The 25,185-nt window shown below is 35.6% G+C and overlaps 5 protein-coding genes across 7 annotated transcripts in view; 1 reads left to right on the forward strand and 4 right to left on the reverse strand.

Moving 5' to 3' along the window:
- Nucleotides 1-128: 128 nt before the first annotated feature.
- On the forward strand, nt 129-2,677 carry LOC148176036 (amidophosphoribosyltransferase-like). Of its 2 annotated transcripts, none has more exons than XM_088033626.1 (6): nt 129-216; nt 719-927; nt 984-1,504; nt 1,554-2,027; nt 2,082-2,318; nt 2,368-2,677. In XM_088033626.1, exons 2-6 carry the CDS (start codon nt 722-724, stop codon nt 2,520-2,522), a joined length of 1,593 nt encoding a protein of 530 aa, XP_087889752.1. In that variant the 5' UTR covers nt 129-216; nt 719-721; the 3' UTR covers nt 2,523-2,677. The 2 variants fall into 2 exon arrangements, with proteins under 2 accessions (XP_087889752.1, XP_087889753.1); XM_088033627.1 differs by lacking the exon at nt 129-216 and adding an exon at nt 306-584.
- Nucleotides 2,678-3,472: 795 nt separating this feature from the next.
- On the reverse strand, nt 3,473-5,539 carry LOC148176037 (xaa-Pro aminopeptidase 3). The gene is made up of 8 exons (XM_088034009.1): nt 5,397-5,539; nt 5,107-5,339; nt 4,740-5,059; nt 4,484-4,692; nt 4,263-4,433; nt 3,965-4,206; nt 3,794-3,914; nt 3,473-3,747 (listed from the first exon to the last, which is right to left on the reverse strand). Exons 1-8 carry the CDS (start codon nt 5,443-5,445, stop codon nt 3,578-3,580), a joined length of 1,515 nt encoding a protein of 504 aa, XP_087890135.1. The 5' UTR covers nt 5,446-5,539; the 3' UTR covers nt 3,473-3,577.
- A 2,180-nt stretch (nt 5,540-7,719) lies between these two features.
- Fdx2 (Adrenodoxin-like protein 2, mitochondrial Ferredoxin 2) lies at nt 7,720-9,066 on the reverse strand. Its single transcript, XM_088034045.1, has 2 exons — nt 8,715-9,066; nt 7,720-8,664 (listed from the first exon to the last, which is right to left on the reverse strand). The coding sequence occupies exons 1-2, from the start codon at nt 8,801-8,803 to the stop codon at nt 8,301-8,303; spliced, it is 453 nt and encodes a 150-aa protein (XP_087890171.1). The 5' UTR covers nt 8,804-9,066; the 3' UTR covers nt 7,720-8,300.
- A 2,251-nt stretch (nt 9,067-11,317) lies between these two features.
- LOC148176039 (uncharacterized) lies at nt 11,318-12,122 on the reverse strand. The gene is made up of 3 exons (XM_088034572.1): nt 11,880-12,122; nt 11,644-11,832; nt 11,318-11,590 (listed from the first exon to the last, which is right to left on the reverse strand). Exons 1-3 carry the CDS (start codon nt 12,056-12,058, stop codon nt 11,539-11,541), a joined length of 420 nt encoding a protein of 139 aa, XP_087890698.1. The 5' UTR covers nt 12,059-12,122; the 3' UTR covers nt 11,318-11,538.
- Nucleotides 12,123-17,482: 5,360 nt separating this feature from the next.
- The window catches only part of sim (bHLH transcription factor single-minded), a 29,991-nt gene continuing 22,288 nt past the window's right edge, over nt 17,483-25,185 (reverse strand). For both annotated transcript variants that reach the window (XM_088033824.1, XM_088033823.1), the window contains exons 3-8: nt 22,865-23,044; nt 22,630-22,817; nt 21,919-22,118; nt 18,520-18,626; nt 18,325-18,472; nt 17,483-18,277 (exon numbers count right to left, since the gene is read on the reverse strand). In XM_088033824.1, the coding sequence (XP_087889950.1) occupies nt 17,692-18,277; nt 18,325-18,472; nt 18,520-18,626; nt 21,919-22,118; nt 22,630-22,817; nt 22,865-23,044 (1,409 nt within the window). In that variant the 3' untranslated portion in view covers nt 17,483-17,691. The remainder of the gene's footprint in view (nt 18,278-18,324; nt 18,473-18,519; nt 18,627-21,918; nt 22,119-22,629; nt 22,818-22,864; nt 23,045-25,185) is intronic.

Here is a 25,185-nt window from a genome sequence, read left to right on the forward strand (position 1 = left end):
CGGAAAGGTTCAAATGCAATTAGCGAAATTGAATAAATAAACAGAATTTCATCACTTTTATCTGTTTTCACCGAAATTTTGCTTATTTTGCAAGAACTCACGCGGTGGTACGATGGGCAGAGTGGGGAGCAGTACCACGTGGTTTAATAAAAGAACGTCGATACACTTTCAATTGGTTTATTGTTTAATTCGACGAAGACGAAGAAGTGTTAAATTGTGAGTACAAATAGTGATAATAGAACTAGATTAGATTGACTGGGACGTGTGGCAGGGGTGTCCAAAACACGTTAAGGTGCCTTCACACCTGAAATTTGGGGTTTTTTCATTTGTCACGTTTGATTGACGTCATCGGTTGTTTGTGCGCCAAAAATCGTAAACATGATAATGGGATAATTGCGTAAAATTCTCGGGAGATGTACGCAGATGATATTGTAGGTGATGAAATGCGATAAGCCGTTTCATAACGGACCTTAAGGTTATCGAGGGGGGTCAATTGTTTTTTTGTAAATATGTGTGTAACACTTTAACCAATTAAATCCAGTTACGTTGTGCGTCCACGTTGGTAGCCCTTTTTGGTTGTTTAGGTAACACTGAAAAAACAATAGATCACGGACGCTTAAGCTGGTGTTGCTTTTTTTTTTTCACAGCCACCGAATAATTTTTTTTTGATGACGACTTAATCGCTTTGAAGTCATTAAGTAATATCCACTTTCTCCAGAAAATGTCCAAGCTAAGCGGCCACTCCTGTGATGACGCAACGTGCGACATGGACAACTTCGCCCTGGAAAAAAGGAAAAATCGGGGGGTTGTCTCCTCTGGATTAACCCACGAGTGCGGAGTCTTCGGCGCCATCGGTTGCGGCGAATGGCCAACGACACTGGAAATCTCCCAGATCATCTGCTGGGGGCTCGTTGCCCTCCAACACAGGTATTACCTCCTTGAGACGCTCCTTTTTCTTAACTTAACTTAACTTTAACTTTCAGAGGCCAAGAATCTGCGGGTATCGTAACCAGCGAAGGAAAATGCTCCAAATACTTCAACATCGTCAAAGGCATGGGGATGATCAGCAACATCTTCAACGACCAGGCGATCAAAGCCCTGAAAGGCAGCATCGGGATTGGTCATACAAGATACTCCACCAGCGCAGCATCTGAAGAAGTCAACTGTCAACCGTTTGTCGTGCACACGCAACATGGGGCTCTGGCGGTGGCGCACAACGGGGAGCTCGTCAATTGTGACAGTTTGAGGAAAATGGTGCTGGGGCGCGGGGTTGGTTTGTCCACCCACTCCGACAGCGAGCTCATAACTCAAGCTCTGTGTCTCAACCCCCCAGAAGGTGACGAGTTGAGCGGCCCTGACTGGCCCGCTCGCATCAAACATTTGATGCAGCTCGCCCCCTTGAGTTACTCTCTGGTTATCATGCTCAAAAACAAGATTTATGCTGTTCGGGACCCTTATGGTAACCGCCCCCTGTGCCTGGGCAAGATTCTCCCTCAGAACGAACGTAAGTTGCGACACGCGCGCATTTCCTCCCTACTCCCTCGTTTCTTTAGCTCTGGATGGCGACTGCGATGACAGCCGCGAAGCTGAAGGTTGGGTGGTCTCCTCCGAATCCTGCGGGTTCTTGTCCATTGGCGCCCAGTACGTCCGTGAGGTCTTCCCAGGGGAGATCATCGAAATGACGCGTCATGGGATTCGGACAATCGACATAGTAGAGCGTCCTGAAGACAAAATCCAAGCTTTCTGCATCTTCGAGTATGTGTACTTCGCCCGCGCTGATAGTATTTTCGAGGGACAGATGGTCTACGCGGTGAGGATGCAGTGTGGGCGCCAACTGGCCATCGAACACCCTGTAGAAGCCGACATTGTGAGTTCAGTGCCGGAGTCGGGGACCGCAGCAGCCCATGGCTTCTCCAGACAGAGCGGGATCTCCTTCTCTGAAGTTCTCTGCAAGAATAGGTACGTGGGGAGGTCCTTCATCCAACCGAGCAACCGATTGCGCCAGTTGAGCATCGCGAAGAAGTTCGGTGAGTTTGAATTCCACCCCCAAAACCCATGAGTCTCATCGAAATCGTTTCTAGGCGCTCTCTCCGGCAGCGTCAAAGGCAAAAGAGTCATCTTAATAGACGACTCCATCGTCCGTGGTAACACCATTGGCCCCATCATTAAGTTACTACGCGACGCCGGAGCCCACGAAGTCCACATCCGGGTAGCTAGCCCCCCTCTTCTATATCCGTGCTATATGGGTATCAACATTCCCACTCGCGAAGAACTTATCGCGAATAAACTCGATCCTGATCAACTCGCGCAGCACGTTGGTAAGACTATTGGAAAAAACATTGTGCGCAATACTTATTGTAATTTCAGGTGCCAACAGTTTGAAATATCTGAGCGTTGAAGGATTGGTCAAGGCCGTGCGATCTGATATTAAAACGAAGAGTACTCACAAAGTTGGTCACTGCACTGCGTGTCTTACAGGGGAGTATCCAGGAGGGGAACCCCACAAAGATTTAGATTGGTAGCTTCTCACATCGCCGCGAGATGGCGTTAAACGAGGAAATCTCAAATGTGCTTATACACGGGTGATACAAAAATTCCAGATTGGTTTTGTAGGTAGTTTATACGATAGTTTGAGCTTGAAAAGATTTTTTATCAATATATACGTTTTTTACATAAAGGTGTTTTATTTTTAAAATTCGCCGTTTTTATTGGGAATTTGAAAAGAAGCGCATATCAGCTTCAATATTTAGTATTTTTCTCTGGTTTTAACGTAAGAATACAAGAAACAAAAAATGGTGCCGCTTCCGGTCTCAAAGTTACATGAACATAGACCTAAATTTCTATCTAAATCATGCACTAACCTTAAATCCGGGAAGCTCTACTAATTAGAGATCTTTAGGGAACAGTTTGGGACACAAATAATTGTCCACAATTCACCAGAGACAGTTTTATCGGGAATTTCAAACAGCCACTCTGAATCACGACACCATCAAATCACCCAAGAAATCACCCACTAAACCAGTGTAGCCAACTTCGTCACGAAAAGTCCCCAACTAAAAAAAATAAAATTAGCTATAAAACTTGTGGAAAACTACCAAAAACTGTTTGAAAAAGCGCCTTTAATCATTAAATGGTTTATTTACACAGATAGTTTGGTGGAAATAAATAAAAACGGAATAGGTAATTTGTAAGAAATGCCCACCCCCAGTCTGGCTCATAATGGACTCGTCGCCTCTGATTTCGAATTTGGCTAAAAATCGCACACTAACCTTAAATTTGGCGATTCCCACTGCCCAGAAACCTTCCAAGATCCTTAAAGAACAGTTTGAAACTCAAATAATTGGCCAAACTTCATCTGAAACACTCTTTTTGGGAAAATTAACACACCGCTTTTGGATCTAGACGCCAAGAAAAGTCACGACTGCAGCGCCGTGGTTCGTTCGGTTGCCGCGGCGGGAAATTCAAATCCAAATTTTTTATGTAATTATCGTGTTTGTATTTGCAAAATATTTCCACTTAAATTGTTTAGTACACATTATATACACACTTAGCAACACTCTTTTGCAAAAAATAAATATCATGACTCTCTACGACTAGCTATACTCTCAATATCTGACACTTGCTTGGGACAATTTCTCGTGAGGACCACTGGTCCGGTCTCTGTTATCAAAACGTCGTCTTCTATCCTGATTCCCAGTCCCTGGAATTCCTTCGGGATCTGCTGCTGCTTCTGATTCGTATAAATCCCTGTAAAAACACACTAGAAATCTGTTGGTAGCACTGTTTTTTTTACCTGGCTCAACAGTGACGACCATTCCAGGGCGTACATTGATATTCCTATTCACCAGTGGCGTATCATGCACGTCCATTCCTAGATAATGAGACACGTGGTGTGGACAGAACTGATATGCAGCCTACAATGTTGCCAACGTTAAAAAATTAATTAAAAAAGTGTGAAACGTACTTTGGTTAAAGCCTGACTTGCTAATGACCTTGGGATTAACCCAATTTCTTGGAGACCTTTACCCAATAAGAGGCACATTGAATCAAAGAGGCTGTCTAAACTCGGGAAGGTTTCTAGGAGTTTTATCAGTTTAGATTGGACGTCTAGGACTACCTCGTAGGCTTCTTTTTGCGGGGTTGAGAATTTTCCGTTGATCGGCCAAGTTCGTGTGATGTCGCTGGAATAGCCGTGAAGTTCGCATCCTGGAAAAAACATTGTGGGAAACTTTTTCAGTGGCGTAGCCAACGTTCGGACTCACCAGCGTCCATGAGAACCATGTCACCATCTTGAACAATCTGATTATTGTTGATATAATGAATGATGTTGGCCCTACTGCCCCCGGCGACGACAGGGGGGTACGCTAAATATTCAGCCCCCATCATCCGACACTCGTAATCGACTTTGGCAAAGATCTGACTCTCATTGATCCCTATCAGGAAACAAATAATAAAAGTGAGACAAACTCCAGGGAGGCAATACCAGGATATGACATTTCTATGGTCTTAATGATGGCCTCAGAGCCAACATCGCAGGACTTTTGCATCAGCGCAATCTCCGCCGGACTCTTAATGATCCTCTGTCTGTGGATAAAGCTCTTGGGGGATTCCCACATCTTCTTATTGATGTAATTGAGGTAGTCGCACATGACTCTATGCACCTCCATTTGGACGGGGTTCATAAAATCGTACCTAAAAATCAACGAGTCAAGATCGTGGGGGCGCCCGCTCGACTTTACCAAAGAGTGAAGGTTTTGTTTGCCTTCAAGTACGACTGTAAATAGTTCTCGAGTTCCTCAATGGGCAGACTTTGATCCACCCCAAACAAATTAGGGGAATCCTCGGGCCCCGTCCTGGGGCCATCCCACAATTCAGAGTGATCGTCTTTCTGGCGGACGAACAAAATTGCGCAGTGTTGCCCCGGAGTGTCTGTCGCTACCAAAACTAAACAACTATCGGGTTCCTGACATCCTGTCAAATAGAGAAACTCTGTATTTTGACGAAAGAAATACGGGATTTTATCAGACATGTACTGTTTTGTGGCAGAGGGGACTATTATCTATAAAAAGCGAGACGTTATCTCATATTAACAACACAGGGACGCACCAGGTGCTTTTTTACGTCAGGATTCCGTTCCTGGACGTAGGTCGCCACTTGTTGCATTAGTTTCTGGCGCCGGTCCTGGAATTCTGATTTTTTTATCAAGGGGGTTATCTCGTCCTTTTGGATTAGTTGGGGGTGGGTGTAGTGCGTGGGCTGTCCGTACGTTTTAGCAGCTGGTTTTTTAGTGAAGCTGTATTTGCCTTTTGTTGCTTTTTGGCAATATGTTCGGAAGACGTCTGGAAAGAGGTTATGGAAGGAAAAATGAGATTATATTTCCATATCTTGATACGGACCTGATTTATAGACAACGTTCAGAAAGAACTTATAACGTGTTGTCAGCATTTTGTATCACAGATTGTTCTAAAAGGTGAAAAAAACTGAAAATTTAGGTTAGGTGACTTTGAGGTTAGATCTGTCATTGGGCGCAGGCGCTGCGACATTGGAGAAAAAAACTAATTTCACTTTTAAAAGAAAAGTTCAAAATGTTATTTAATGTAACTGAATTTTTTAAATTTTATGACTAAATTATCTAAATTCGCAGTCTGAAATCAGTAGATTCAATGTAGTTCAAAAAAAGGCTGTCAACTTCTACATTGAAAAAATTAAAACTTAAAACTATGTAAGATCGATTTCTAATCTAAAAAATCGCGAGAAAAACGAAAACGAAAAGAGTTTCTTCATGTTTGGCTTAATTCCGGAGATTTCGAGAAAAATCGTTTTCGAACTTCCAAGATTTTGGCCCTCTGGCGACCACCCGAAATTTTAAACGCCTCTAACTCAGTTATTTGTTGACGGACAAGAAAAATGATGGTAGTTTTGGATTCAGCGCGAAATTCTCCGTCACATGAACCCATATAGCTCAAATTTTCTTAACAAATAAACGAGATATCGACCGAAATAGATTTTCAGAGGGTGTTTTTAGGGTCATTTTCAAGACACTATTTCCTGGTAAAAACCGTATTTAATACTATTGAGTTATATATCGATCGAAAGAGGAGCTCGAGATCTATCAATTGGTCAAATCTCAGGTCGATAGGACAAGTAGTTTACGAGCAACAATCAAAAAACAAAAAATTAAAAATTTTTCATCAATTGAGTCGTAAAAATTTTTTGCCCAAAAAATTGACCATCGAATTTTCAACTTTTAAGGGCGTTTTCCAAAGTGAAATGACCTCAGAAAAACGCTGGTAAAAACAGTTTCAAAAATTTTTTGTAGTTTTGGAGATATCGAACTTTGAAAATTTTCCAACCCAAAATTTAATATCCGAAACTTTGATCGCTCATAACTCATTTATTTTTAGACCGATTTTAACAAATTTTACTTTTTTCGATTCTACGTAAAATTCTGCGTAAAATGAGCACAAATACTTTATGATTGCTTTATAAATAAGCGAAATAACGACCGTGCCTGAATTAGAGACCGAAAAGCAGCTAACTTCGAAAAACGATAGTATAAACCGCATCATTCAATCTGTCTTGGTTTCGGAGTTATGAAGTGTTAAATATCATATTTATACCTCAAAATATGGATCAAAATAAATTTTCAGATTGTTTTTGGAGTAATTTTCAAAAAGCGGTTTTTCCCCGCCGCGGCAACTGACTGAACCAGAGCGCTGCAGTCGTGACTTTTCTTGGCGTCTAGATCCAAAAGTGCTGCGTTAAATTACCTAAAATAAGTGTTTCCAATTAAGTGCGCCCAATTATTTGTGTCTCAAACTGTTCCTTAAAGGTCTGGGAAGGCTCTGAATAAAGGACATCACCGAATTTAAGGTTAGTCGTCGAATTTTAGCGAAATTCGAATGCCCTGCCGACCGGTCCATTGTGCGCCAGACAGGGGTGATCGCTCGCTCACTTTTACAAATTGTTCTATTTTCCACGAAAATACGCTTGTAAATGATGGATTTATAAACCAAAGACGGCTTTTAAAGCTGATTTGTAAAGTTCAGCGCAAGTTTTCTAAAAAATTAAATTTGTTTGTGGTTGGGGACTTGTCACTCTAAGGTTGGCTGTATTGTTTGAACGGACGATTTTTGGAAATGTCGTGATTCAATGTGCCTATTTTAGATTTCCAATGAATTGTGAACACTTTTTTGTGGTTTCGAAAGGTTTGTGCACGATTTTCGGCAATCCGGGGCGAAGTAACCTATTTTTTTCTATTGGGAACTTTACAGAGGCGAAGTTGGCTGCACTGTTGTAATTTTTGATTTTTCAGGTGTGAAGCCAACTGAGGCCTTCGGATTTTTTGTGTTTTGTGGACAAATGTGTGTTTCAAAGTGTTTCAAGATGTTCTTGGAAGTGTTTCGATGGTTTGGAGCAGGGAGCAGGAAGAATTTAAGGTTATTAAAAAATTTTCTTAATTGTTTCTCTTCTAATTTGGTTCGCAAATTTTGCGTTGTTTCTGTGGTATCCACTGTATCCACTTCTCAGACCTTAGGGGAATTAATTGATTAGATTAAAAATTTAGATTGCATAATTAAGATTAACTCCAAATGATAGTTGAAAAATAGTTCAACGCACGATGACTCCAACAAAATTCGACGCAAAAACATGATAAACACTCTAAAACTACAAGATTAATCTTTAACAAAAACGAATGTTAAATGAAAATCCAGCGCATAAAAAACATAAATTTTAATAATATACACATTGAATTATTTATCTCCAATCTAAATAATGAAATAACAATAAATATGTATCTGGATTCTGAATATCAAATCAAGATGGACACCCTCACTGTCTTTTTTGCTCCAATATAAAAATAAAGCTGCTAAATAATTATTCTATAGTCGGAATTTTATAACTTTGGTTTTACCCCGCCCACATGAACAAATGACGATTTGAATTTGTCGAATCAAGAAATGGCTAGCCTCCTTTACTCAACATAACCGAAAATTTGACGGCTCAAGTGCCACACATGTCAAGAAGATTTGCGGTTTTGCCAGAATTCAATTAATCGTGAAAGTTTCGTCGATTTTGATGGTGTTTCATCTTCTAATGTGTGGACATTTCTACCCCGACTTTTAGCAAATATCAACGAACTATCAAAATTTTGCAGAGTGAATCAGACTTTCAGGCTAAAATTCAATTGGCCCAAAAGGTAGGCGGAGTTAAACCAAAGTTACAAAATTCTGACTATAAAAATATCACGTTAATCTTAAAATATAGTGCTGCCAACCCCTAGTCTTAAACTACCCCAATCATTGACTCTCAGACTGTTTATTCCCACTCTCCAGTCGTATATCTATAACTTCCGGCACCTTAACAACAATCCCATCCATCTCTTCAGTTAAATACACTTGACACCCTAATCTTGACGTGTCAGTGACACCTTTAGCCAACTCCAACATGTCAATTTCTTCTCCTTCTGGCTCATTTGGGAGACTATCAAAATCCGATTGTTTCAAAATAAGATGGCAAGTGGAGCACGTCAGAGTTCCTTCACAAGCACCATAACCCTCCAATTTAATATCATTGTCGACAACCACGTTCAGGAATGAGTCTCCGATTTTTCCTTTGGTTTCAATGCGAGTGCCGTCATGACGCAGGAACGTCACGTTGATCCTTTAAAAACAGAAGTAAACAATTGGTAACACGAGTTGGTAACAACTCACTCTTTCTTTTTCATCGCTGGGGCCCCCATGGAGATGGCTCGGGCGAGTGTGGGGGCACTAGTTCTTGCGATACGACAGAGAAACGACATCTGTGGGATCTTGAGGGCCTCTGATGGGAGAAATTCGAAAGTGCAATCACGAGTTTAGGGCCAGTGACAAAAAGTGACAGTTATAGGTTAGGGTGAAAGTGACACTTGCATAAAACAGGAGATTTTGAGTTGCCAGGTGTCATCACTTTATGATTAGATTATTATAACTGTTTCGTAAGATAACGGAGGGAAAGTGGTGGTGGCACACGTGCGAAAGTGACACGTGCTTCGTCGAAAATTGGCAGTTTCATCGAAGTCGATTTGGTTACATCGATTTAGTTTTGGACCATCAATCGATTTTTATTTACAATTTTTTGGCTACTGGTGGGTCGAAATAACTCTTGATCTTCAATGAAGACCCTGAAAAGTTCTTTTTTTTTTATTTTTCTATTTTTAATAGGTGGTTGTTACGTACGCAACCAATCAAACAAACTTGGTTTGTAAGTTGCCTAATGATTTGAATTCTCTACAATTTATTCTTTTTCAAATGCACTTCTCAAATTTCGTCCACTTGAAGTTCAGTGAAAAATAAAATCTTGAAATTTCAACTCTCCAATTTTTAGGGGTTTTAAATGTTCCAAATTTTTGCTTTTAGTGAAACAGTTTTATTATTAAAATATATTTTTCTCAGTGTATAGAAATTTTGTTTATTAACGAAAACAATTTTCAATTTTAAAAAATTAAATTTTGAAACTTGCAGCTCTTAAGGCTGAAGTGTTGTTATGAAATTAAACTTGAAAAGATAAACAGGTAAAAAAGGTAAAACAGGTAAAAAAAATAGAGTGTAGAAATGTTTGATTTTCTCATGAATTTATCGCTTTGTATGTGTAATTTTTATCTTCTAAAATACTTGGTAATAAGAATTACAACTTGTAACTCCCAAAAACTCTTAAAACTACATTTATAATATAAGATTATAAAGAATTTGTCGGAAAATTAGGCTTTTTAATTATGAATTAGTGGATGCGTTGTAATAAAATCTCAAGGGCTAACTCCCAAAAACTCTTAAAACGAGAGTTAAAACATTATGAAAATGTTGTTTTTGTTGGAAAATTATCCATTTGCGTACATAATTATTGATTTCCAGATGCGTGGTAATTAAATCATAAGGAAAGCTCCCAAAAACTCTTAAAAATAGAGTTAAAACAACAACAAAATTCGGATTTTTTCCGAAGTTTGTCTTTTTTCTTGTACAAGTTTTAGCTTTTACATGCACGGTAACAAAATATCAGGTGGTAACTCCTAAAAACTCCTAAACTGAGTGTTATCTAATTATAAAATATTTTTCCTCGAAGTTCGTTTCATTGCATGTATAATTTTTAATTTCCAGATCTTTGGTCATAAAATCAGAACTAGTAACTCCCAAAAAACTCTTAAAGCCTGAGTTATAATATCATAATAGTTCACTTTTTATTCAAAAATTGTTTCGTTGCATCTATAATTTTTAATGTCTAGATAGTTGGAAAAAAATTTCAAAGGGCAACTCTCAAAAACTGTGTGTTAAATAATATGAATATTTAGATTTTCTCTGAAATTTGTTCTATTGTGTTTGTAATTATCAATTTTTAAATGCGGGGTAATAAAATCACAAAGGTAACTCCTAAAAACTCTTAAAACGAGAGTTAGAAGATTATGAATTTTTTTTTCGAAATTTGTTCTATTGGGCATGTATTGTCCATCCAAAGTAAATGCAGTAAATGTGAATAAACAAACGGATGCGCACCAACAAATTTTACAATACGCAGCCTCGCAAATCAGCTGTTCGCCGCGTTAAGTAGTGGCAGTGGCGTCGTGTTATGAGGAGCACAACAGTATAATTTTTCATTTACACGTTTTCAAACCTTTGCTAATGGCACCTTTAAATTATAAATTATAAAACGCGCAATCAAAACTAATCATCTTAAGAGTTCTTTCTTGTTGTCTGCGAAAACCTGCAAGTGCAACTTTATTATGAGACTTCGAATTTCCTATTTCGACTATCCTTTTCTATGTGCGTGTTTACTCACATTTAGTTTGGACGGTTTGTATAATTTTCAACTTTCAGATCTTTGGCCATAAAATCAAAACTTGTAACTCCCAAAAACTCTTAGCGCCAGAGGTTATAACATCATTAAAGTTTTGCTTTTAATGAAAAATTGTCTCATTGCATTTAAAATTTTCGATATCTACATACTTGAAAACATTCTGTATGTAATTTAATAACCATATAAAGACTAGAATTTTATAGCCCTTAAAACAAGATTCATAGAAATAACTGCAATTTCGCCATAATTTTAGTAGTATTAGCAACATGAAAAAAAACTCAACTATATAATATTGAAACTACAATAATTTATTTATTGTCGTAACAACAAGTTGAGTAAAACTATTTTAGTTTGATAAGAAAGTTAAAATGATAAGAAACAGTTGGTATTTTTATTGTTTTATTCCATTTAATAAAAACTCCATTTTTGAGGATTGAGCATAATCCCAATTTCCTCAATAAAAACATCAATTAAAAAGACATCGCAAGAGATAACAATTACTCATCTTTTGCTTAATTGTGATTAACTCTATTGTTATCTTTCTGATAATACTTAAAACTTAAAAAATCCCACACGTACTCCAAAGGAGCACTTATTGTATAGAAAAACACCGGAAATATCGAAACACATATTTATCATTACTTAAAATTATTACAAAACCAATAAATATTCTGATTGTGACCTAAACCTATGAGATAAAACGTCAGCAATTTAGTAAAACCTGCTATCTTGATCCAAATAATCCCGTCCCCGAAATGAGTTCCTAAAATCCAGACTAAATTACAAAAAAAAACACCAATTTTTTTTTGTCCTCACGTTTCCCGATTGGGATTCCCAAAAATAAAATTCCCATTGTCCATACTGGCGGAAGTCCTTTGTGCGATCGGATTCAAATCCCGCTTCTCTTCATGTTGATTGGCCCGGAAAAAAGCAGGATTGTCGTAAGGATTTTTGGGGGGCTCCGGAATCGGAGCTTGAGTCTGCTCCTGATACATCCTCGGTCTCCTAAACAAAAATGAAGTGTGTTTATGATAGCACTTTCGACTACTTACTGCAATCTAAAGTTGACGAAAGGGTCCAGTTTTTTGATTTTCTTGGAGAGTTGCCAGTTCCAGATGATCAGACCGATGACTATGACCAGGAGAACGCCGCAAGCGGCACCGACGACACAGATGCCGATTAAAAAGTCCGTTTTGGAAACGACCTGAAGGTTTAAACTCACTTCTGACATTTTGTAGGAAGTTTCAGTACGAAGTTGACACAGCGAATGAGAGACAAACAAAAGTGCCTTAATTAATGGCTTATCTTGGGAGTTTATCACAGATTATATTATTGTGGTGTCGTCACTGATCCGTTTTGCAATGTTTTTCGTTGTCCGAGGAATTGCTTTTAAGTGTCATACATTTTTGTGGGATGACGACGGCGGAAGCTGAGGGAATAGCGGAAGTCTGTTCAGTTTCGCGCAGTTAATGAGCTCTCCCAATTTCAAGATTGTAACACTTAAACTCAGAGAGCAAGAGATAACTTCAACAGCAAGAATAACTCTTAAAATCATGAAGTTTAGAATCATTTGACACTTCAAAGTGGATAGTTTTGAAATTTTAATCGTTTTTGACGAGGAATAACTCCAAGATACGTTAACTCTTAAATTTGGTAAAACTCATTGTTTATGATGTTGCATTATGAAATTTTACTTATTGACTAACCAGTTCATAAGCAATAACTCTCAAAATCTTCAGATTACAGCTCTTAAAATAAGAGTTACAACTAAATGCAATGAAATTATTTCTGCTGCTTAAATAATCTCTCAAATTAAAAAAATTTAAACACATGTAACTCTCAAAAAGTAAAAAAGTTTCGCAACTTTAGAACAATTAAACGTGTAAGAGCATTTAAAGATTACCAATTTCCAAGACCCGGGATGTTTATTTATTATGAATTTTACTTGACTGGTTATATTATGAATTATAAGCAATAACTCTCAAAATCTTCAGATTACAGCCGTTAAAATTAGAGTTACACCAATTATAAAAAAATGGAAAATTTTAGCTTATCTGCGAAATAAAAAACTCTAATAACTGTGTCTTTTGCTCTACAACATTCTAATATAGGGGAGTTGATAAGCAAGGCCAAACTAGTAAACTCCCACATTTTTATTGTCACAGCGTGGAAACTCCCAGTGTTACAAATTTTTATTTTGAAAAATTGTAAATTTTTAGTTTATTTGCAAAATGAAACAAATTCTAAAAACTGTGTTTTTTGCTCTGCAACATTCTAATTTAAGGGAGTTAATAAGCAAGTCCAAACTAGTAAACTGTCTGAATTTTAACGTGACAGCGTAGAATCTTCCAGAGTTCCAAATTTTTATTTTGAAAAATTGGAAATTTTTAATTCATCTGCGACATAAAAAATTCTAAAAACTATATCTTTTGCTCTACAAAATTCTAATTTGGGGGAGTTGATAAGCAAGTCCAAACTAGTGAACGTCCCAAATTTTATTGACACAGCGTGAAAACTCCCGGAGTTACAAATTTTTATTATGAAAAATTGGAAAATTTTAGTTCATCTGCGAAATAAAAAATTCTAAAAACTGTGTCTTTTGCTCCACAAAATTCTAATTTTGGGGAGTTGATAAGCAAGTTCAAACTAGTAAACTCCCTCATTTTTATTGTCACAGCGTGAAAACTCCCAGAGTTACAAATTTTTATTTTGAAAAATTGGAAATTTTTAGTTCATCTGCGAAATAAAAAATTCTAAAAACTGTATCTTTTGCTCTACAAAATTCTAATTTGGGGGAGTTGATAAGCAAGTCCAAACTAGTGAACGTCTCAAATTTTATTGACACAGCGTGAAAACTCCCGGAGTTACAAATTTTTATTATGAAAAATTGGAAAATTTTAGTTCATCTGCGAAATAAAAAATTCTAAAAACTGTGTCTTTTGCTCTACAATTCTAATTTGGGGGAGTTAATAAGCAAGTCCAAACTAGTAAACTGTCTGAATTTTAACGTCACAGCGTAGAAACTCCCAGAGTTACAAATTTTTATTTTGAAAAATTGGAAAATTTTAGTTCATCTGCAAAATAAAAAGTTCTAAAAACTGTGTCTTTTGCTCTACAAAATTCTAATTTTGGGGAGTTGATAAGCAAGTCCAAACTAGTGAACGTCCCAAATTTTATTGACACAGCGTGAAAACTCCCGGAGTTACAAATTTTTATTATGAAAAATTGGAAAATTTTAGTCCATCTGCGAAATAAAAAAGTCTTAAATCTGAGTCTTTTGCTCGACAAAATTCTAATTCGGGGGAGTTGATAAGCAGTTCCAAACTAGTAAACTCCTAAATTTTATTGTCACAGCATGAAAATTCCCAGAGCTACAAATTTGTATTTGGAAATATTGGAAATTTTTAGTTCATCTGCGAAATACAAAATTTTAAAAGCTGTGTCTTTTGCTCTACAATATTCTTTGTGATGTTCATTTATGAAATATTACTTTCTTATTAATCAGTTTATGACCATTAACTCCCAAAATCTTGAGAATTATAGCACTTAAAATAATAGTTGCATTTTAAAAAAGCCGGTGCTTAAATAATGTCAATTTCTAATTGATGCGTGGGTTCCAAGAGTAACAGTAACTTTCAAAATACTAAAGTAATACACATGTAACTCTTAAAAAGTGAAAGAGTTTCAGAACTATATAAGGATACAAAGCGTAAGAGCTTTCAAATACCCATTTTTGTGATGTTTATTTATAAATTAACTCTCAAAATCTTCAGAATTATAGCTCTTAAAATAATAGTTACATTAATCAATTTGATGCGTGAGTTCCAAGTGTTGTAACTCCCAACACACCCAAGTAATTCCTACATAACTTTCAAAAACGAGCAAGTTTCGGAACTATCGAAGCATAAGAGTTACGTAAATTTGAAATACCCCTCCGTGGTGTTTTATGTTTTTGTCTGCGTGAGCTTTCCTAACAAAGCCGCCTCGTCGTCCGCACCTAAGCCCAATCGCCCCCTTAAAAAATCAACTCAGCACATCGTCATTTTAGCTAATAGAGAAAGCCTTTTGTTGTGAAGTGCTCTCGAGTCGAAAGAAGCGCTTTGGCAAACCGTAGTGTAATTGGTATCAAATCTTTATACAAACATATCAGATGGGCCAGGAAAACTGAAGCGAGGGTGTGCCGTCGTCTTGGATACGGCAGGGGTTGCCACCCCCAATCCCACTATCGAATTGTCATTAACGGCTGTTTTACACTCGCTATGTGGAGGGGATTTACCGGGAAGGCAGGCTCAGACTTGCCAAACTAAACATTTGAAGAGGCGGCGTTGGGGGTGGCAACCCTAATTTTATCGATTTTTTAACGGACGGTGGATGTGTGATAAAAACGGGATTAGCGGACGATTTAGAGTTGTTAAATGTACAATAAGATATCGGTGGAAATAAATTACTTAGCGAAGCGATAAAGTTGAAGATAACGCGGTTTTTTACCTTTGATAATGTTCCCCCATTAGCGCATGCCACTCGTCAGGATAATTACACGCTGGCTACACGCGACCATCGCTAGGGAGCCCTTAATGACCCAACGCCCCCATTGTTAGGTCGACTCGACGCTTGTATTGTTACCCCATCACACTTGCTGACTTCCAGTCAACTAAACTAAACCAATTATTACGTGCCCTTTACTAGAAATCCGACGGGAAAACAATAGACAGCGATTTTTATACTTGACGCACAAATAACTGTGAACTTTGAAAACGGGACGAACTAAAAATTTCAATTATTCTAAATTAATATCCATAATTTCGCTAATTTTAGAAGTATTTGAATGAAATTTGGAAACAGTACTACTTTTGACATGCCTATTCAGTCTGCCAAATTCCAAAATTTTAGAACAAGAAACCAATTTTTTAGAAATTTTTGTTTACAGGACTGACTAAAAATGTCAAATACTCTAGATTAAAATCCGTAATTCCGCTAATTTTAGAAATATTAGAATGAAATTTGAAGACAGTACTATTTTTGACATGCCTATTGATTCTGCCAAATGCCAAAATTTTAGAACATGAAATCAATTTTTTAGAAATTTTTGTTTACAGGACGAACTAAAAATGTCAAATACTCAAAACTAAAATTCGTACTTTCGCTGATTTTAGAAATATTTGAATGAAATTTGGGGATATTACTGTTTTTGACATGCCTATTGATTCTGAAAAATTCCAAAATTTTAGAACAAGAAACCAATTTTTTAGAAATTTTTGTTTACAGGACGAACTAAAAATGTCAAATACTTTAGATTAAAATCCGTAATTCCGCTAATTTTAGAAATATTTGAATGAAATTTGGAAACATTACTATTTTTGACATGCCTATTGATGCTGTCAAATGCCAAAATTTTAGAACAAGAAACCAATTTTTTAGAAATTTTTGTTTACAGGACGAACTAAAAATGTCAAATACTCTAGACTAAAATTCGTACTTTCGCTGATTTTAGAAATATTTGAATGAAATTTGGGGACATTACTGTTTTTGACATGCCTATTGATTCTGAAAAATTCCAAAATTTTAGAACAAGAAACCAATTTTTTAGAAATTTTTGTTTACAGGACGAACTAAAAATGTCAAATACTTTAGATTAAAATCCGTAATTCCGCTAATTTTAGAAATATTTGAATGAAATTTGGAAACATTACTATTTTTGACATGCCTATTGATGCTGTCAAATGCCAAAATTTTAGAACAAGAAACCAATTTTTTAGAAATTTTTGTTTACAGGACGAACTAAAAATGTCAAATACTCTAGACTAAAATTCGTACTTTCGCTGATTTTAGAAATATTTGAATGAAATTTGGAGACATTACTATTTTTGACATGCCTATTGATTCTGCCAAATTCCAAAATTTTAGAACAAGAAACCAATTTTTTAGAAAGTTTTGTTTACAGGACGAACTAAAAATGTCAAATACTTTAGATTAAAATCTGTAATTCCGCTAATTTTAGAAATATTTGAATGAAATTTGGAAACATTACTATTTTTGACATGCCTATTGATTCTGTCAAATGCCAAAATTTTAGAACAAGAAACCAATTTTTTAGAAATTTTTGTTTACAGGACGAACTAAAAATGTCAAATACTCTAGACTAAAATTCGTACTTTCGCTGATTTTAGAAATATGTGAATGAAATTTGGAGACATTACTATTTTTGACATGCCTATTGATTCTGCCAAATTCCAAAATTTTAGAACAAGAAACCAATTTTTTAGAAAGTTTTGTTTACAGGACGAACTAAAAATGTCAAATACTTTAGATTAAAATCCGTAATTCCGCTAATTTTAGAAATATTTGAATGAAATTTGGGGACATTACTGTTTTTGACATGCCTATTGATTCTGAAAAATTCCAAAATTTTAGATCAAGAAACTAATTAAAAAAAAATTACAGAACGAACTAAAAGTTTCAAATTTTCTAGATTAAAATCCATAACTTTTCTAATTTTAGAATTATTTGAATGAAATTTGGAGACAGTACTACCTTCGATATGCTTGTTAACTTTATTGAATTTCAAAATTTTAGAACAAGAAACTAATTTTTTAGAAATTCTTGTTTATCGGGCGCGCTAAAAAATAAGTGCAAGCTTTGAAAAATAACAGCAATTTATTTGGTTGGGTATTCATACGTCATAATAAAGTTATTGTACATTTAATAATATATTACATATTTTATGGTATTCACAGTCTTAAATTATTGTCGTCTATGTAAACAACAAAACTTCCAAACTTAAAGTAAGCACTTAAGCACAAATCATTTTCGTATGGCACGACACTCGGGCTTCTTTTATGTACAGTTTTTACTTACATTACTCAACTAGTGTACGTACTCGTTGGCAAGTTGGTACTGCTGCGTGTCAACAATCACACTGGTATACCCAGCAGGGCTACCAACATGACTCAACTGCTTAAACTCATGTCCGTACATATTCTGCGGCTGCGCATGCGCCGGATTATTGTTGAAGCAACTGATGTTGAAGTGTTGATCAGCGCAGTACGAATTCCCGCTCAAATTCTGCAGATGCAACTCACTCTCCGACGAACTACAACTCGAAGACGACGCACTAAACGGCCGTTGTTGAGGTTGAGCGTTGAATAGGGGATGTTGAGTCACTTCGTCAGAATAGGGGTAGAACATTTCTTGGTGGGAGTAGTACGTTTCTTCGTTGTTGGGGATACTGAGGAACATTGAATATTCAGGGGTTGGATACGCCACAGCTGATTCGCTGTAATCATCTTCGGGGATCGAAGGAGAGATGATTGGAGGTTGGTGGGGGGTTGATCGGTTGGGTTGGTACTTGGTGGTGAGCGACTTGGCTGGGGAACTCTTCGGGGAAGTTGGTACGTCTTCGCGGAGGGAACCTTGCGCGAGGTTGAGGAGCAGATCTTTGCCTTCTAGATCACTGGAAAGGAACAATGAGTGTGGGGGCGGCGCGACAAGTCATCTTACCTTAGTACGTAATTCACTGAAACTATACAATGGGGGCGGGAAGACCGAGAGTTGTGTACTATCGTGGCGTAGCTCTGCATCCACACCCAACCGCCACCTTTACTGAGAAATCGGTAGTACTTTGTAGTCACCTGACCTTTACACAATACTAAAAACACGAGTTGCATACACAGTTTTTTCCACGTTGATACTCACGTTGATGATGCGCAATTCTCATCGCCCAGATGTCACTTCCGTGGATGTAATGATAGAGAGTTTTCTCGATTAAATCTTGTGGTTCGTATCCTGTCAGTTGAGCCACCCTGCAGTAACAAAAAACACTAGAAATATTACACCGCTTATTATATTGAAACAGCCTGCATCTATTCGTGTTTGTATATGCCACTTTTTACGATGTAAAACAATGGGGAATTTTGAATGGTAGATCGGGTTTCGTAGCTTGTTGGTGATGAATGGGAACTGAAGCACCTGACAGGGTTATAGACGAGACGCGAAGAATGATTCAGTTTCTGTTTGGGTTGGAGTGGAGGGATTTGTTTGGTGAAATCGAGACTAGCGAAATTGTGCTCGCGATATCGCATTTTGCGCTTTAAGTTTTAAAGCTGATTTTTGGATAAATTGGTCGTTCAATACTATCAGTTTCAAGCTCACAGATTGCACTATGATTGTGATTTTTTTCAGATTTTTTTGGACACTAATTGACAAATTAAAGTGTCTCAAAAAGTGGCGGATCGACAAAAAAAAATGAATCATTTGTGCCAAGGGGAGCTTTCAAACTAAATTTTTGTTAAATTTATGGTCTAATACGATCCGTTTTATATCAGTTTAAAGCTTATAGCTTTTTTTCGGATTCTTTTGAGCCGTAGCTAAGAGATTACAGGTCAAAAAGTGACGTAAAACTAATTTTTTTCTTAAATTGATTCTCTAATACGATCCTTTTTATATCAGTTCTACACTATGACTAAGATTCTTTTGGATTTTTTTGGGCACTAAATGACAAAAATCGAATGATCGACAAATAGAATGAATAATTTGCGTTGAGAGGAGCTAGCGAACTAAATTTTTGTTAAATTCATAGTTGAATACGATTCGTTTTAAGCTGATGATTTACACTATGACTGTGATTTTTTTAGACTTTTTGGGCACTAGTTGACAAATTACAGTTTCTCAGAATGTGACGGATCGACAGAAAAGAATGAATAATTTCGACAGGAGCTTTCGACTAAGTTTTTGTTAGATTGATAGCCCAAGACGACGTGTTTTATATCAGTTCAAAGCTTTTAATTTGCACTATGACTGTGATTTTATTCAGATTTTTTTGAGCATAGTTACAAAAGTTAAATTACAAAAAAAAAATTGGGTCGAGACGAGCTTTGGAACTAAATTGTTGTTAAATTTATAATCCAATACGATTCGTTTTATATCAGTTCAAACCTTACAATTTACACTATGACTATGATTTTTTTTCAATTTTTGAGCACTAGTTGAGAAATTAAAACGGATCAACAAAAAAGAATTAATAATTTACGTCGAGAGGAGCTTTGGAATTAACTTTTTTGCAAAATTGATAATTCAATAGGATCTGTTTTATGTCAGAATAAAGCTTTATAATTTACACTATGACTGATTTTTTTTAGATTTTGGTCACTAATTGACAAATTACAGTTTTTCAAAAAGTGGCGGATTGACAAAAATGAATGCATAATTTGCGCCAAGGGGAATAAAATTTTTGTTAAATTCTTGCTCCAATGCGATCCGTTTTGAATTAGTTTCAAGCTTATAATTGACACTATGACTGATTGTTTTCAGATTTTTTTGAGCACTAGTTGAAAAATTGCACTTTCTCAAAAGTCATGAAACCATAAAAAAGAATGAATAATTTGCGCCGAGACGAGCTTTGGAACTAAATTGTTGTTAAATTCATGTTCCAATAAGATTCATTCTATATCAGTTTGAAGTTTACAATTTGCACTATGACTGTGATTATTTTCAGTTTTATTTTTAGACACTAGTTGACAAAAAGTTTTTCAAAAAGTGACGAATCGACAAAAAGGAATAAATTTTCGTCGAGAGGAACTTAAGAACTAAATTTTTGTTAACTTGATTGTCCAATACGATCCTTTTTACGTCAGTTCAAAGCTTACAATTTCCACTATGACTGTGATTTTTTCCAGATTTTTATGAGCAATAGTTGAGAAATTAACTTCTCAAAAGTCATGGAATCACAAAAAAATAATGCATAATTTGCATCGATACGAGTTTTGGCATTAAATTGTTGTTAAATTCATGATCGTATACGATCCGTTTTACACTATGACTGATTTTTTTCAATTTTTTTTGAGCACTAGTTGACAATTTACAGCTTCTCAAAAAATGAAGGATGGACAAAAAGGAATCAATTTTCGTCGAGGGGAGCTTTAGAGCAATTATTTTCTAAATTGATATGATCCATTGTCTACCAGTTTAAAAGCTTATAACTTACGCCATGACTGATTTAAAAAAAAGTTGAACACTAGTTGAGAAACCAAAAGTGAGGGATCAACAAAAAACAATTAACAATTTATGTCGAGAGGAGCTTTAGAACTCAATTTTTGTTAAATTCGTAGTCTAAAATGATTTGTTTTATATCAGATCAAAACTTATAATGTACACCATGACTGTGATTTTTTTTATTTTATGAGCACTAGTTAGAGCTGAAGAAATTACAATTTCTTAAAAAGTGACGGATCAAGAAAAACGAATGAATAATTACGCTGCGCGACAAATTCAAACTAATTTTGAGTACCTTTTTTGACTGGTTTGGACCGCCTACTTTGATGCGAATTTCTACACTCACAAAAATTCGTGCTTTTTTCACTAATTTTGAATGAATTGTTCTTGAGATGTGTAATGACTCTTATTATGAAAACAAAAAGGTTTAATACTTGCAATATATTCATAACCTACTTGATTTACAAATTAAATTTCAAAATTAGTATTCTTGAAAAGACGTCCTCATAATTTCTAAACGCGACGTGATAGAGACAGTAAACGACATATCATTATCAGTTCAAAACTTATAATTTACATCATAACTGTTATTTTTAGTTGAGAAATTAGGTTCTCAAAAAATGACTGATTGATAAAAAAGAATGAATCATTTTTGACGAGAGAAGCTTTAGTACTATTTTTTTTTAAAGTGATGGTCCAATATCATCATTTTCTAACAGTTCAAAGTTTGTATCTTACGCTATGACTGATTTAAAAAAAAAAAAAAATAAGTACTAGTTTCTTAAAAAGTGACGGATCAACAAAAAAGAATGAATAATTTACGTCGAGAAGAGCTTTAGATCTTAATTTTTGTTAAATTCATAGTCAAATACGATTCATTTTATATCAGTTCAAAGCTTACAATTTACACCATGACTCTGATTTTTTTTCGATTTTTTTTGAGTACTGGTTGAGGAATCACAGTTTCGCAAAAAGTGACGGATCGACAAAAAATGTAATAATTTACTTGATTTAAAAAAAAAAATTTGAGCACTAGCTGAGAAAGGACAGTTCCTGTCAATCAGCCCAAAACGAACAAGTGAGAATAAATCAACGCCGACTTACCTCGCATCCAAAAAAATGAGCTTGAGATCCAAGCTGGCCCTAAACATGAACATGTTGGCGTGTAGTTTGATTTCCGTGATGGCACTGGGCGGTAACGAGTGCCCCACAGCCACAAGTCCCATATTCTGGTAACAACCTTCATAAGGCGACGACGAAGCACTAAATTGTTTAACTTTCAAATAACCGGAACAGTGTATAACCTGAAATAAAGCTCAGCGTCACTCAAAGCCCTGCTCCAGTCTCTCTTCTAATTAATCATTAATTAACTGACTGAAAACTACTAATTACCAATTCAAAAGCCACTCTAATTTGCAAATTGGCATATAGGTAGTTTTAATTGCCACATGTCTCCGAGGACTTTCGTTCCAGAGACAAAGGAAGCAAATGAAAGGTGCATATGCATGATGTGTTCGCGTCTCTTTGATGGTAATTAATTTAACCGTGAAACGACAGGTAAAATCGACTTTCTCGTCGTTTCCATTGATGATTTTTCTACGTGATTCCTACCGCATTTTTGGGTGTAATAAACCAATGCAAAGGTGCGATAAATTTGGCCATCTGCACCCGAGCCGGGTAATGTATGCGTGGTAACGCGCGAGGGCGCGTGACTAGACAAAGGGCCAAAAACGGCCCTGAATCGACCTAGACCAATACATCAAAAGTCGCGTTTTCACTGTTTGTTGTTTTTAAATGTCCGTTTATTGACTTTACCTTGTAGCCCCCATTTGTAAGACCAGCGTTGCGTTTAGCTAAGACACACTTCATCCGAAGGAAAAACACTCGTTCGCTCTCGTAGTCCTGTTGAGAGCTCAGAGGAGGTCCTGCGGGACTCAGGACTGCGGTCATCTCGTCGTGGTCAGCGGGATGAATATACTCGTATATACTATTCCCGGTCAACTCTACCTGAGAAACAAAATAAACAACATTTTTTAACACACCGGGGAACCTACCTGTGATAGGCCCAAATGAACTGAAGCCGTCTCTGATATGTACATGATTTTACCGTCGGGGGCCACCACGAAAATAAAACCGTCTAAAGTTTGGAGGAGATATGATCCCAGTTCTTTGATTGGGGTTTCTCGGGGGTTTGGGACGACGGGAGTTGCCCCCCACGCATCCCCTAATCCTGGAAATGAGAAAAAATCGTTTTAGTATTCTTATTTAAATGAGAATATCTTATTTCAGACGGTGTTTATTCAGAGACAGTTCCTGTTTTACATCACAAAAACGCAACGAGATTTTGAACGCCTCTGCAATTTGTATAGAGACAGTTAAATTAGTTTTGTCAATATGTCATGTGAAGCGAGGTATTGAGCAAATAAAATTTTATGAGGGGAAGGATGTTATCTGTATTCAGATTCGAGAGATTGGGATCTTCGGAAATGTGGCGACAGGTAGATTGGGAGATAATTCCATGCAAAGGAAATTAGCATAAAATTCCTCTCTTAGATTTAATAATGAAATTTTAATTTTAGTTCAAATCTGTCAAGTTTAAATATTCCGGATTTGACTTTCTCAGCTTTTAAACAACAATTTTCAAATTTAGTTTATAGTTCCGAGTTTCTTCGATTTTTAATAAATTATTTTGTGAATTTCGGGTTGTTTAAAAGTTTTAAGTTGGAGAAATTTTGAAAAGGGATTCTAAACATTCACAAATGTGTTTTTTTTGTTTAAAATATAGTTTTAGGACAAAAAACCGATTTTTTAAATTCTTTTGTTTTCAAGTTGAACTAAAAATTTATAAAATTCCAGATTAAATTCCGTAATTTCGCTAATTTTAGGAGTATTTAAATCAAATTTGGAGACATTACTACTTTTGACATGTCTATTAATTTTGACCAATTTCTAAATTTTAGAAAAAGAAACTAATTTTTTAGAAATTTTTGTTTACGGGCCGAACTAAAAATTTCAAATATTCTGGATTAAAATCCGTAATTTCTCTAATTTTAGAAGTATTTCAATGAAATTTCTAGACAGTCCTACTTTTGACATGCCTATTAAGACTGCTAAATTTTGAAATTTTAGAACAAGAAACCGATTTTTTAGAAATTTTTGTTTTCAGGATGGACTAAAAATTTCTAAAATTCTAGATTAAAATCCGTTATTTCGTTAATTTTAGGAATATTTGAAAGAAATTTGGAGACAGTACTACTTTTGACATGCCTATTAATTCTGCTAAATTTAAAAATTTTAGAACAAGAAACCGATTTTTTTAGAAATTTTTGTTTACAGAACAAATTAAATTTCTAATATTGTAGAATAAGGTACCTGATTTTGCTTTCTATTAAGAATACATCAAAGAAATTTGAAAATATTATTGCTTTTGACTAAACTATTAACTTTCCTAAATTTCAAAATTTTAGAACAAGAAACCAATTTTTTAGAAATTTTTGTTTACCGGGCGAGCTAAAAATTTCCAATATTTTATAAAAACCGTTAATTTCGCTAATTTTAGGAATATTTCGATCAAACTTCGAGACACTACTTCTATCGACATGCCTGTTAACTCTGTTAAATTTCCCAATTTTAGAACAAGAAACCGATTTTTTAGAAATTTTTGTTTACAGAACAAATTAAAAATTTCTAACATTGTAGAATAAACTCCGTGATTTTGCTTTTTTTTTAAGAGTACGTTAATGAAATTTGAGAATGTTACTGCTTTTGATTTAACTATTAACTTTACTAAATTTCAAAATTTTAGGACAAGAAATCGATTTTTTAGAACTTTTTGTTTGCAGGACGAACTAAAAGTTTCTAAAATCCTAGATTAAAATCCGTAATTTTGCTAAATTTAGGAGTATTTGATTGAAATTTGGTGACACTACTACTTTTAAGATGCCTATTAATTCTGCAAAATTTCAAAATTTTAGAACAATAAACCAATTTTTTAGAAATTTTTGTTTACCAGGCTAGCTAAAAATTTCAAATATTTTATAAACACCGTTAATTTCGCTAATTTTAGGAATATTTCGATGAAACTTCAAGACACTACTTCTTTCGACATGCCTGTTAACTCTGTTAAATTTCACAATTTTAGAACAAGAAACCGATTTTTTAGAAATTTTAATGAACGGGCCGAACTAAAAATTTCAACAATTCTATATTAAAATCCGTAATTTTGCTAATTTTAGAATTTTTTCACTGAAATTTAGAGACAGTACTACTTACGACTTGCCTATTAACTCTGCCAAATTTTGAAATTTTAGAACAACAAACCGATTTTTTAGAAATTTTTGTTTGCGGGACGAACTAAAAGTTTCTAAAATT

Source organism: Gnatocerus cornutus, chromosome 4 (genome assembly GCF_029298725.1).
Source record: "Gnatocerus cornutus isolate USDA-ARS CGAHR chromosome 4, icGnaCorn1.1, whole genome shotgun sequence".
Lineage (NCBI taxonomy): Eukaryota > Metazoa > Arthropoda > Insecta > Coleoptera > Tenebrionidae > Gnatocerus > Gnatocerus cornutus.

Excerpts from the sequence above, each read along its gene's own strand:
- LOC148176039 (XM_088034572.1), bottom strand. The coding sequence starts at position 12,058 with ATGTCAGAAGTGAGTTTAAACCTTCAGGTCGTTTCCAAAACGGACTTT. Across the intron at positions 11,833-11,879 it reads TTCGTCAACTTTAGATTGCA|GAGACCGAGGATGTATCAGG; the intron begins GTAAGTAGTCGA and ends ATTTTTGTTTAG. Across the intron at positions 11,591-11,643 it reads GGGAATCCCAATCGGGAAAC|GAACTCATTTCGGGGACGGG; the intron begins GTGAGGACAAAA and ends TCTGGATTTTAG.
- LOC148176036 (XM_088033626.1), top strand. The coding sequence starts at position 722 with ATGTCCAAGCTAAGCGGCCACTCCTGTGATGACGCAACGTGCGACATG. Across the intron at positions 928-983 it reads CTCGTTGCCCTCCAACACAG|AGGCCAAGAATCTGCGGGTA; the intron begins GTATTACCTCCT and ends TTTAACTTTCAG. Across the intron at positions 2,319-2,367 it reads TCAACTCGCGCAGCACGTTG|GTGCCAACAGTTTGAAATAT; the intron begins GTAAGACTATTG and ends TTGTAATTTCAG.
- LOC148176037 (XM_088034009.1), bottom strand. The coding sequence starts at position 5,445 with ATGCTGACAACACGTTATAAGTTCTTTCTGAACGTTGTCTATAAATCA. Across the intron at positions 4,693-4,739 it reads AACAAAACCTTCACTCTTTG|GTACGATTTTATGAACCCCG; the intron begins GTAAAGTCGAGC and ends GTTGATTTTTAG. Across the intron at positions 3,748-3,793 it reads GGTCGTCACTGTTGAGCCAG|GGATTTATACGAATCAGAAG; the intron begins GTAAAAAAAACA and ends GTGTTTTTACAG.
- Fdx2 (XM_088034045.1), bottom strand. The coding sequence starts at position 8,803 with ATGTCGTTTCTCTGTCGTATCGCAAGAACTAGTGCCCCCACACTCGCC. Across the intron at positions 8,665-8,714 it reads CCAGCGATGAAAAAGAAAGA|GATCAACGTGACGTTCCTGC; the intron begins GTGAGTTGTTAC and ends CTGTTTTTAAAG.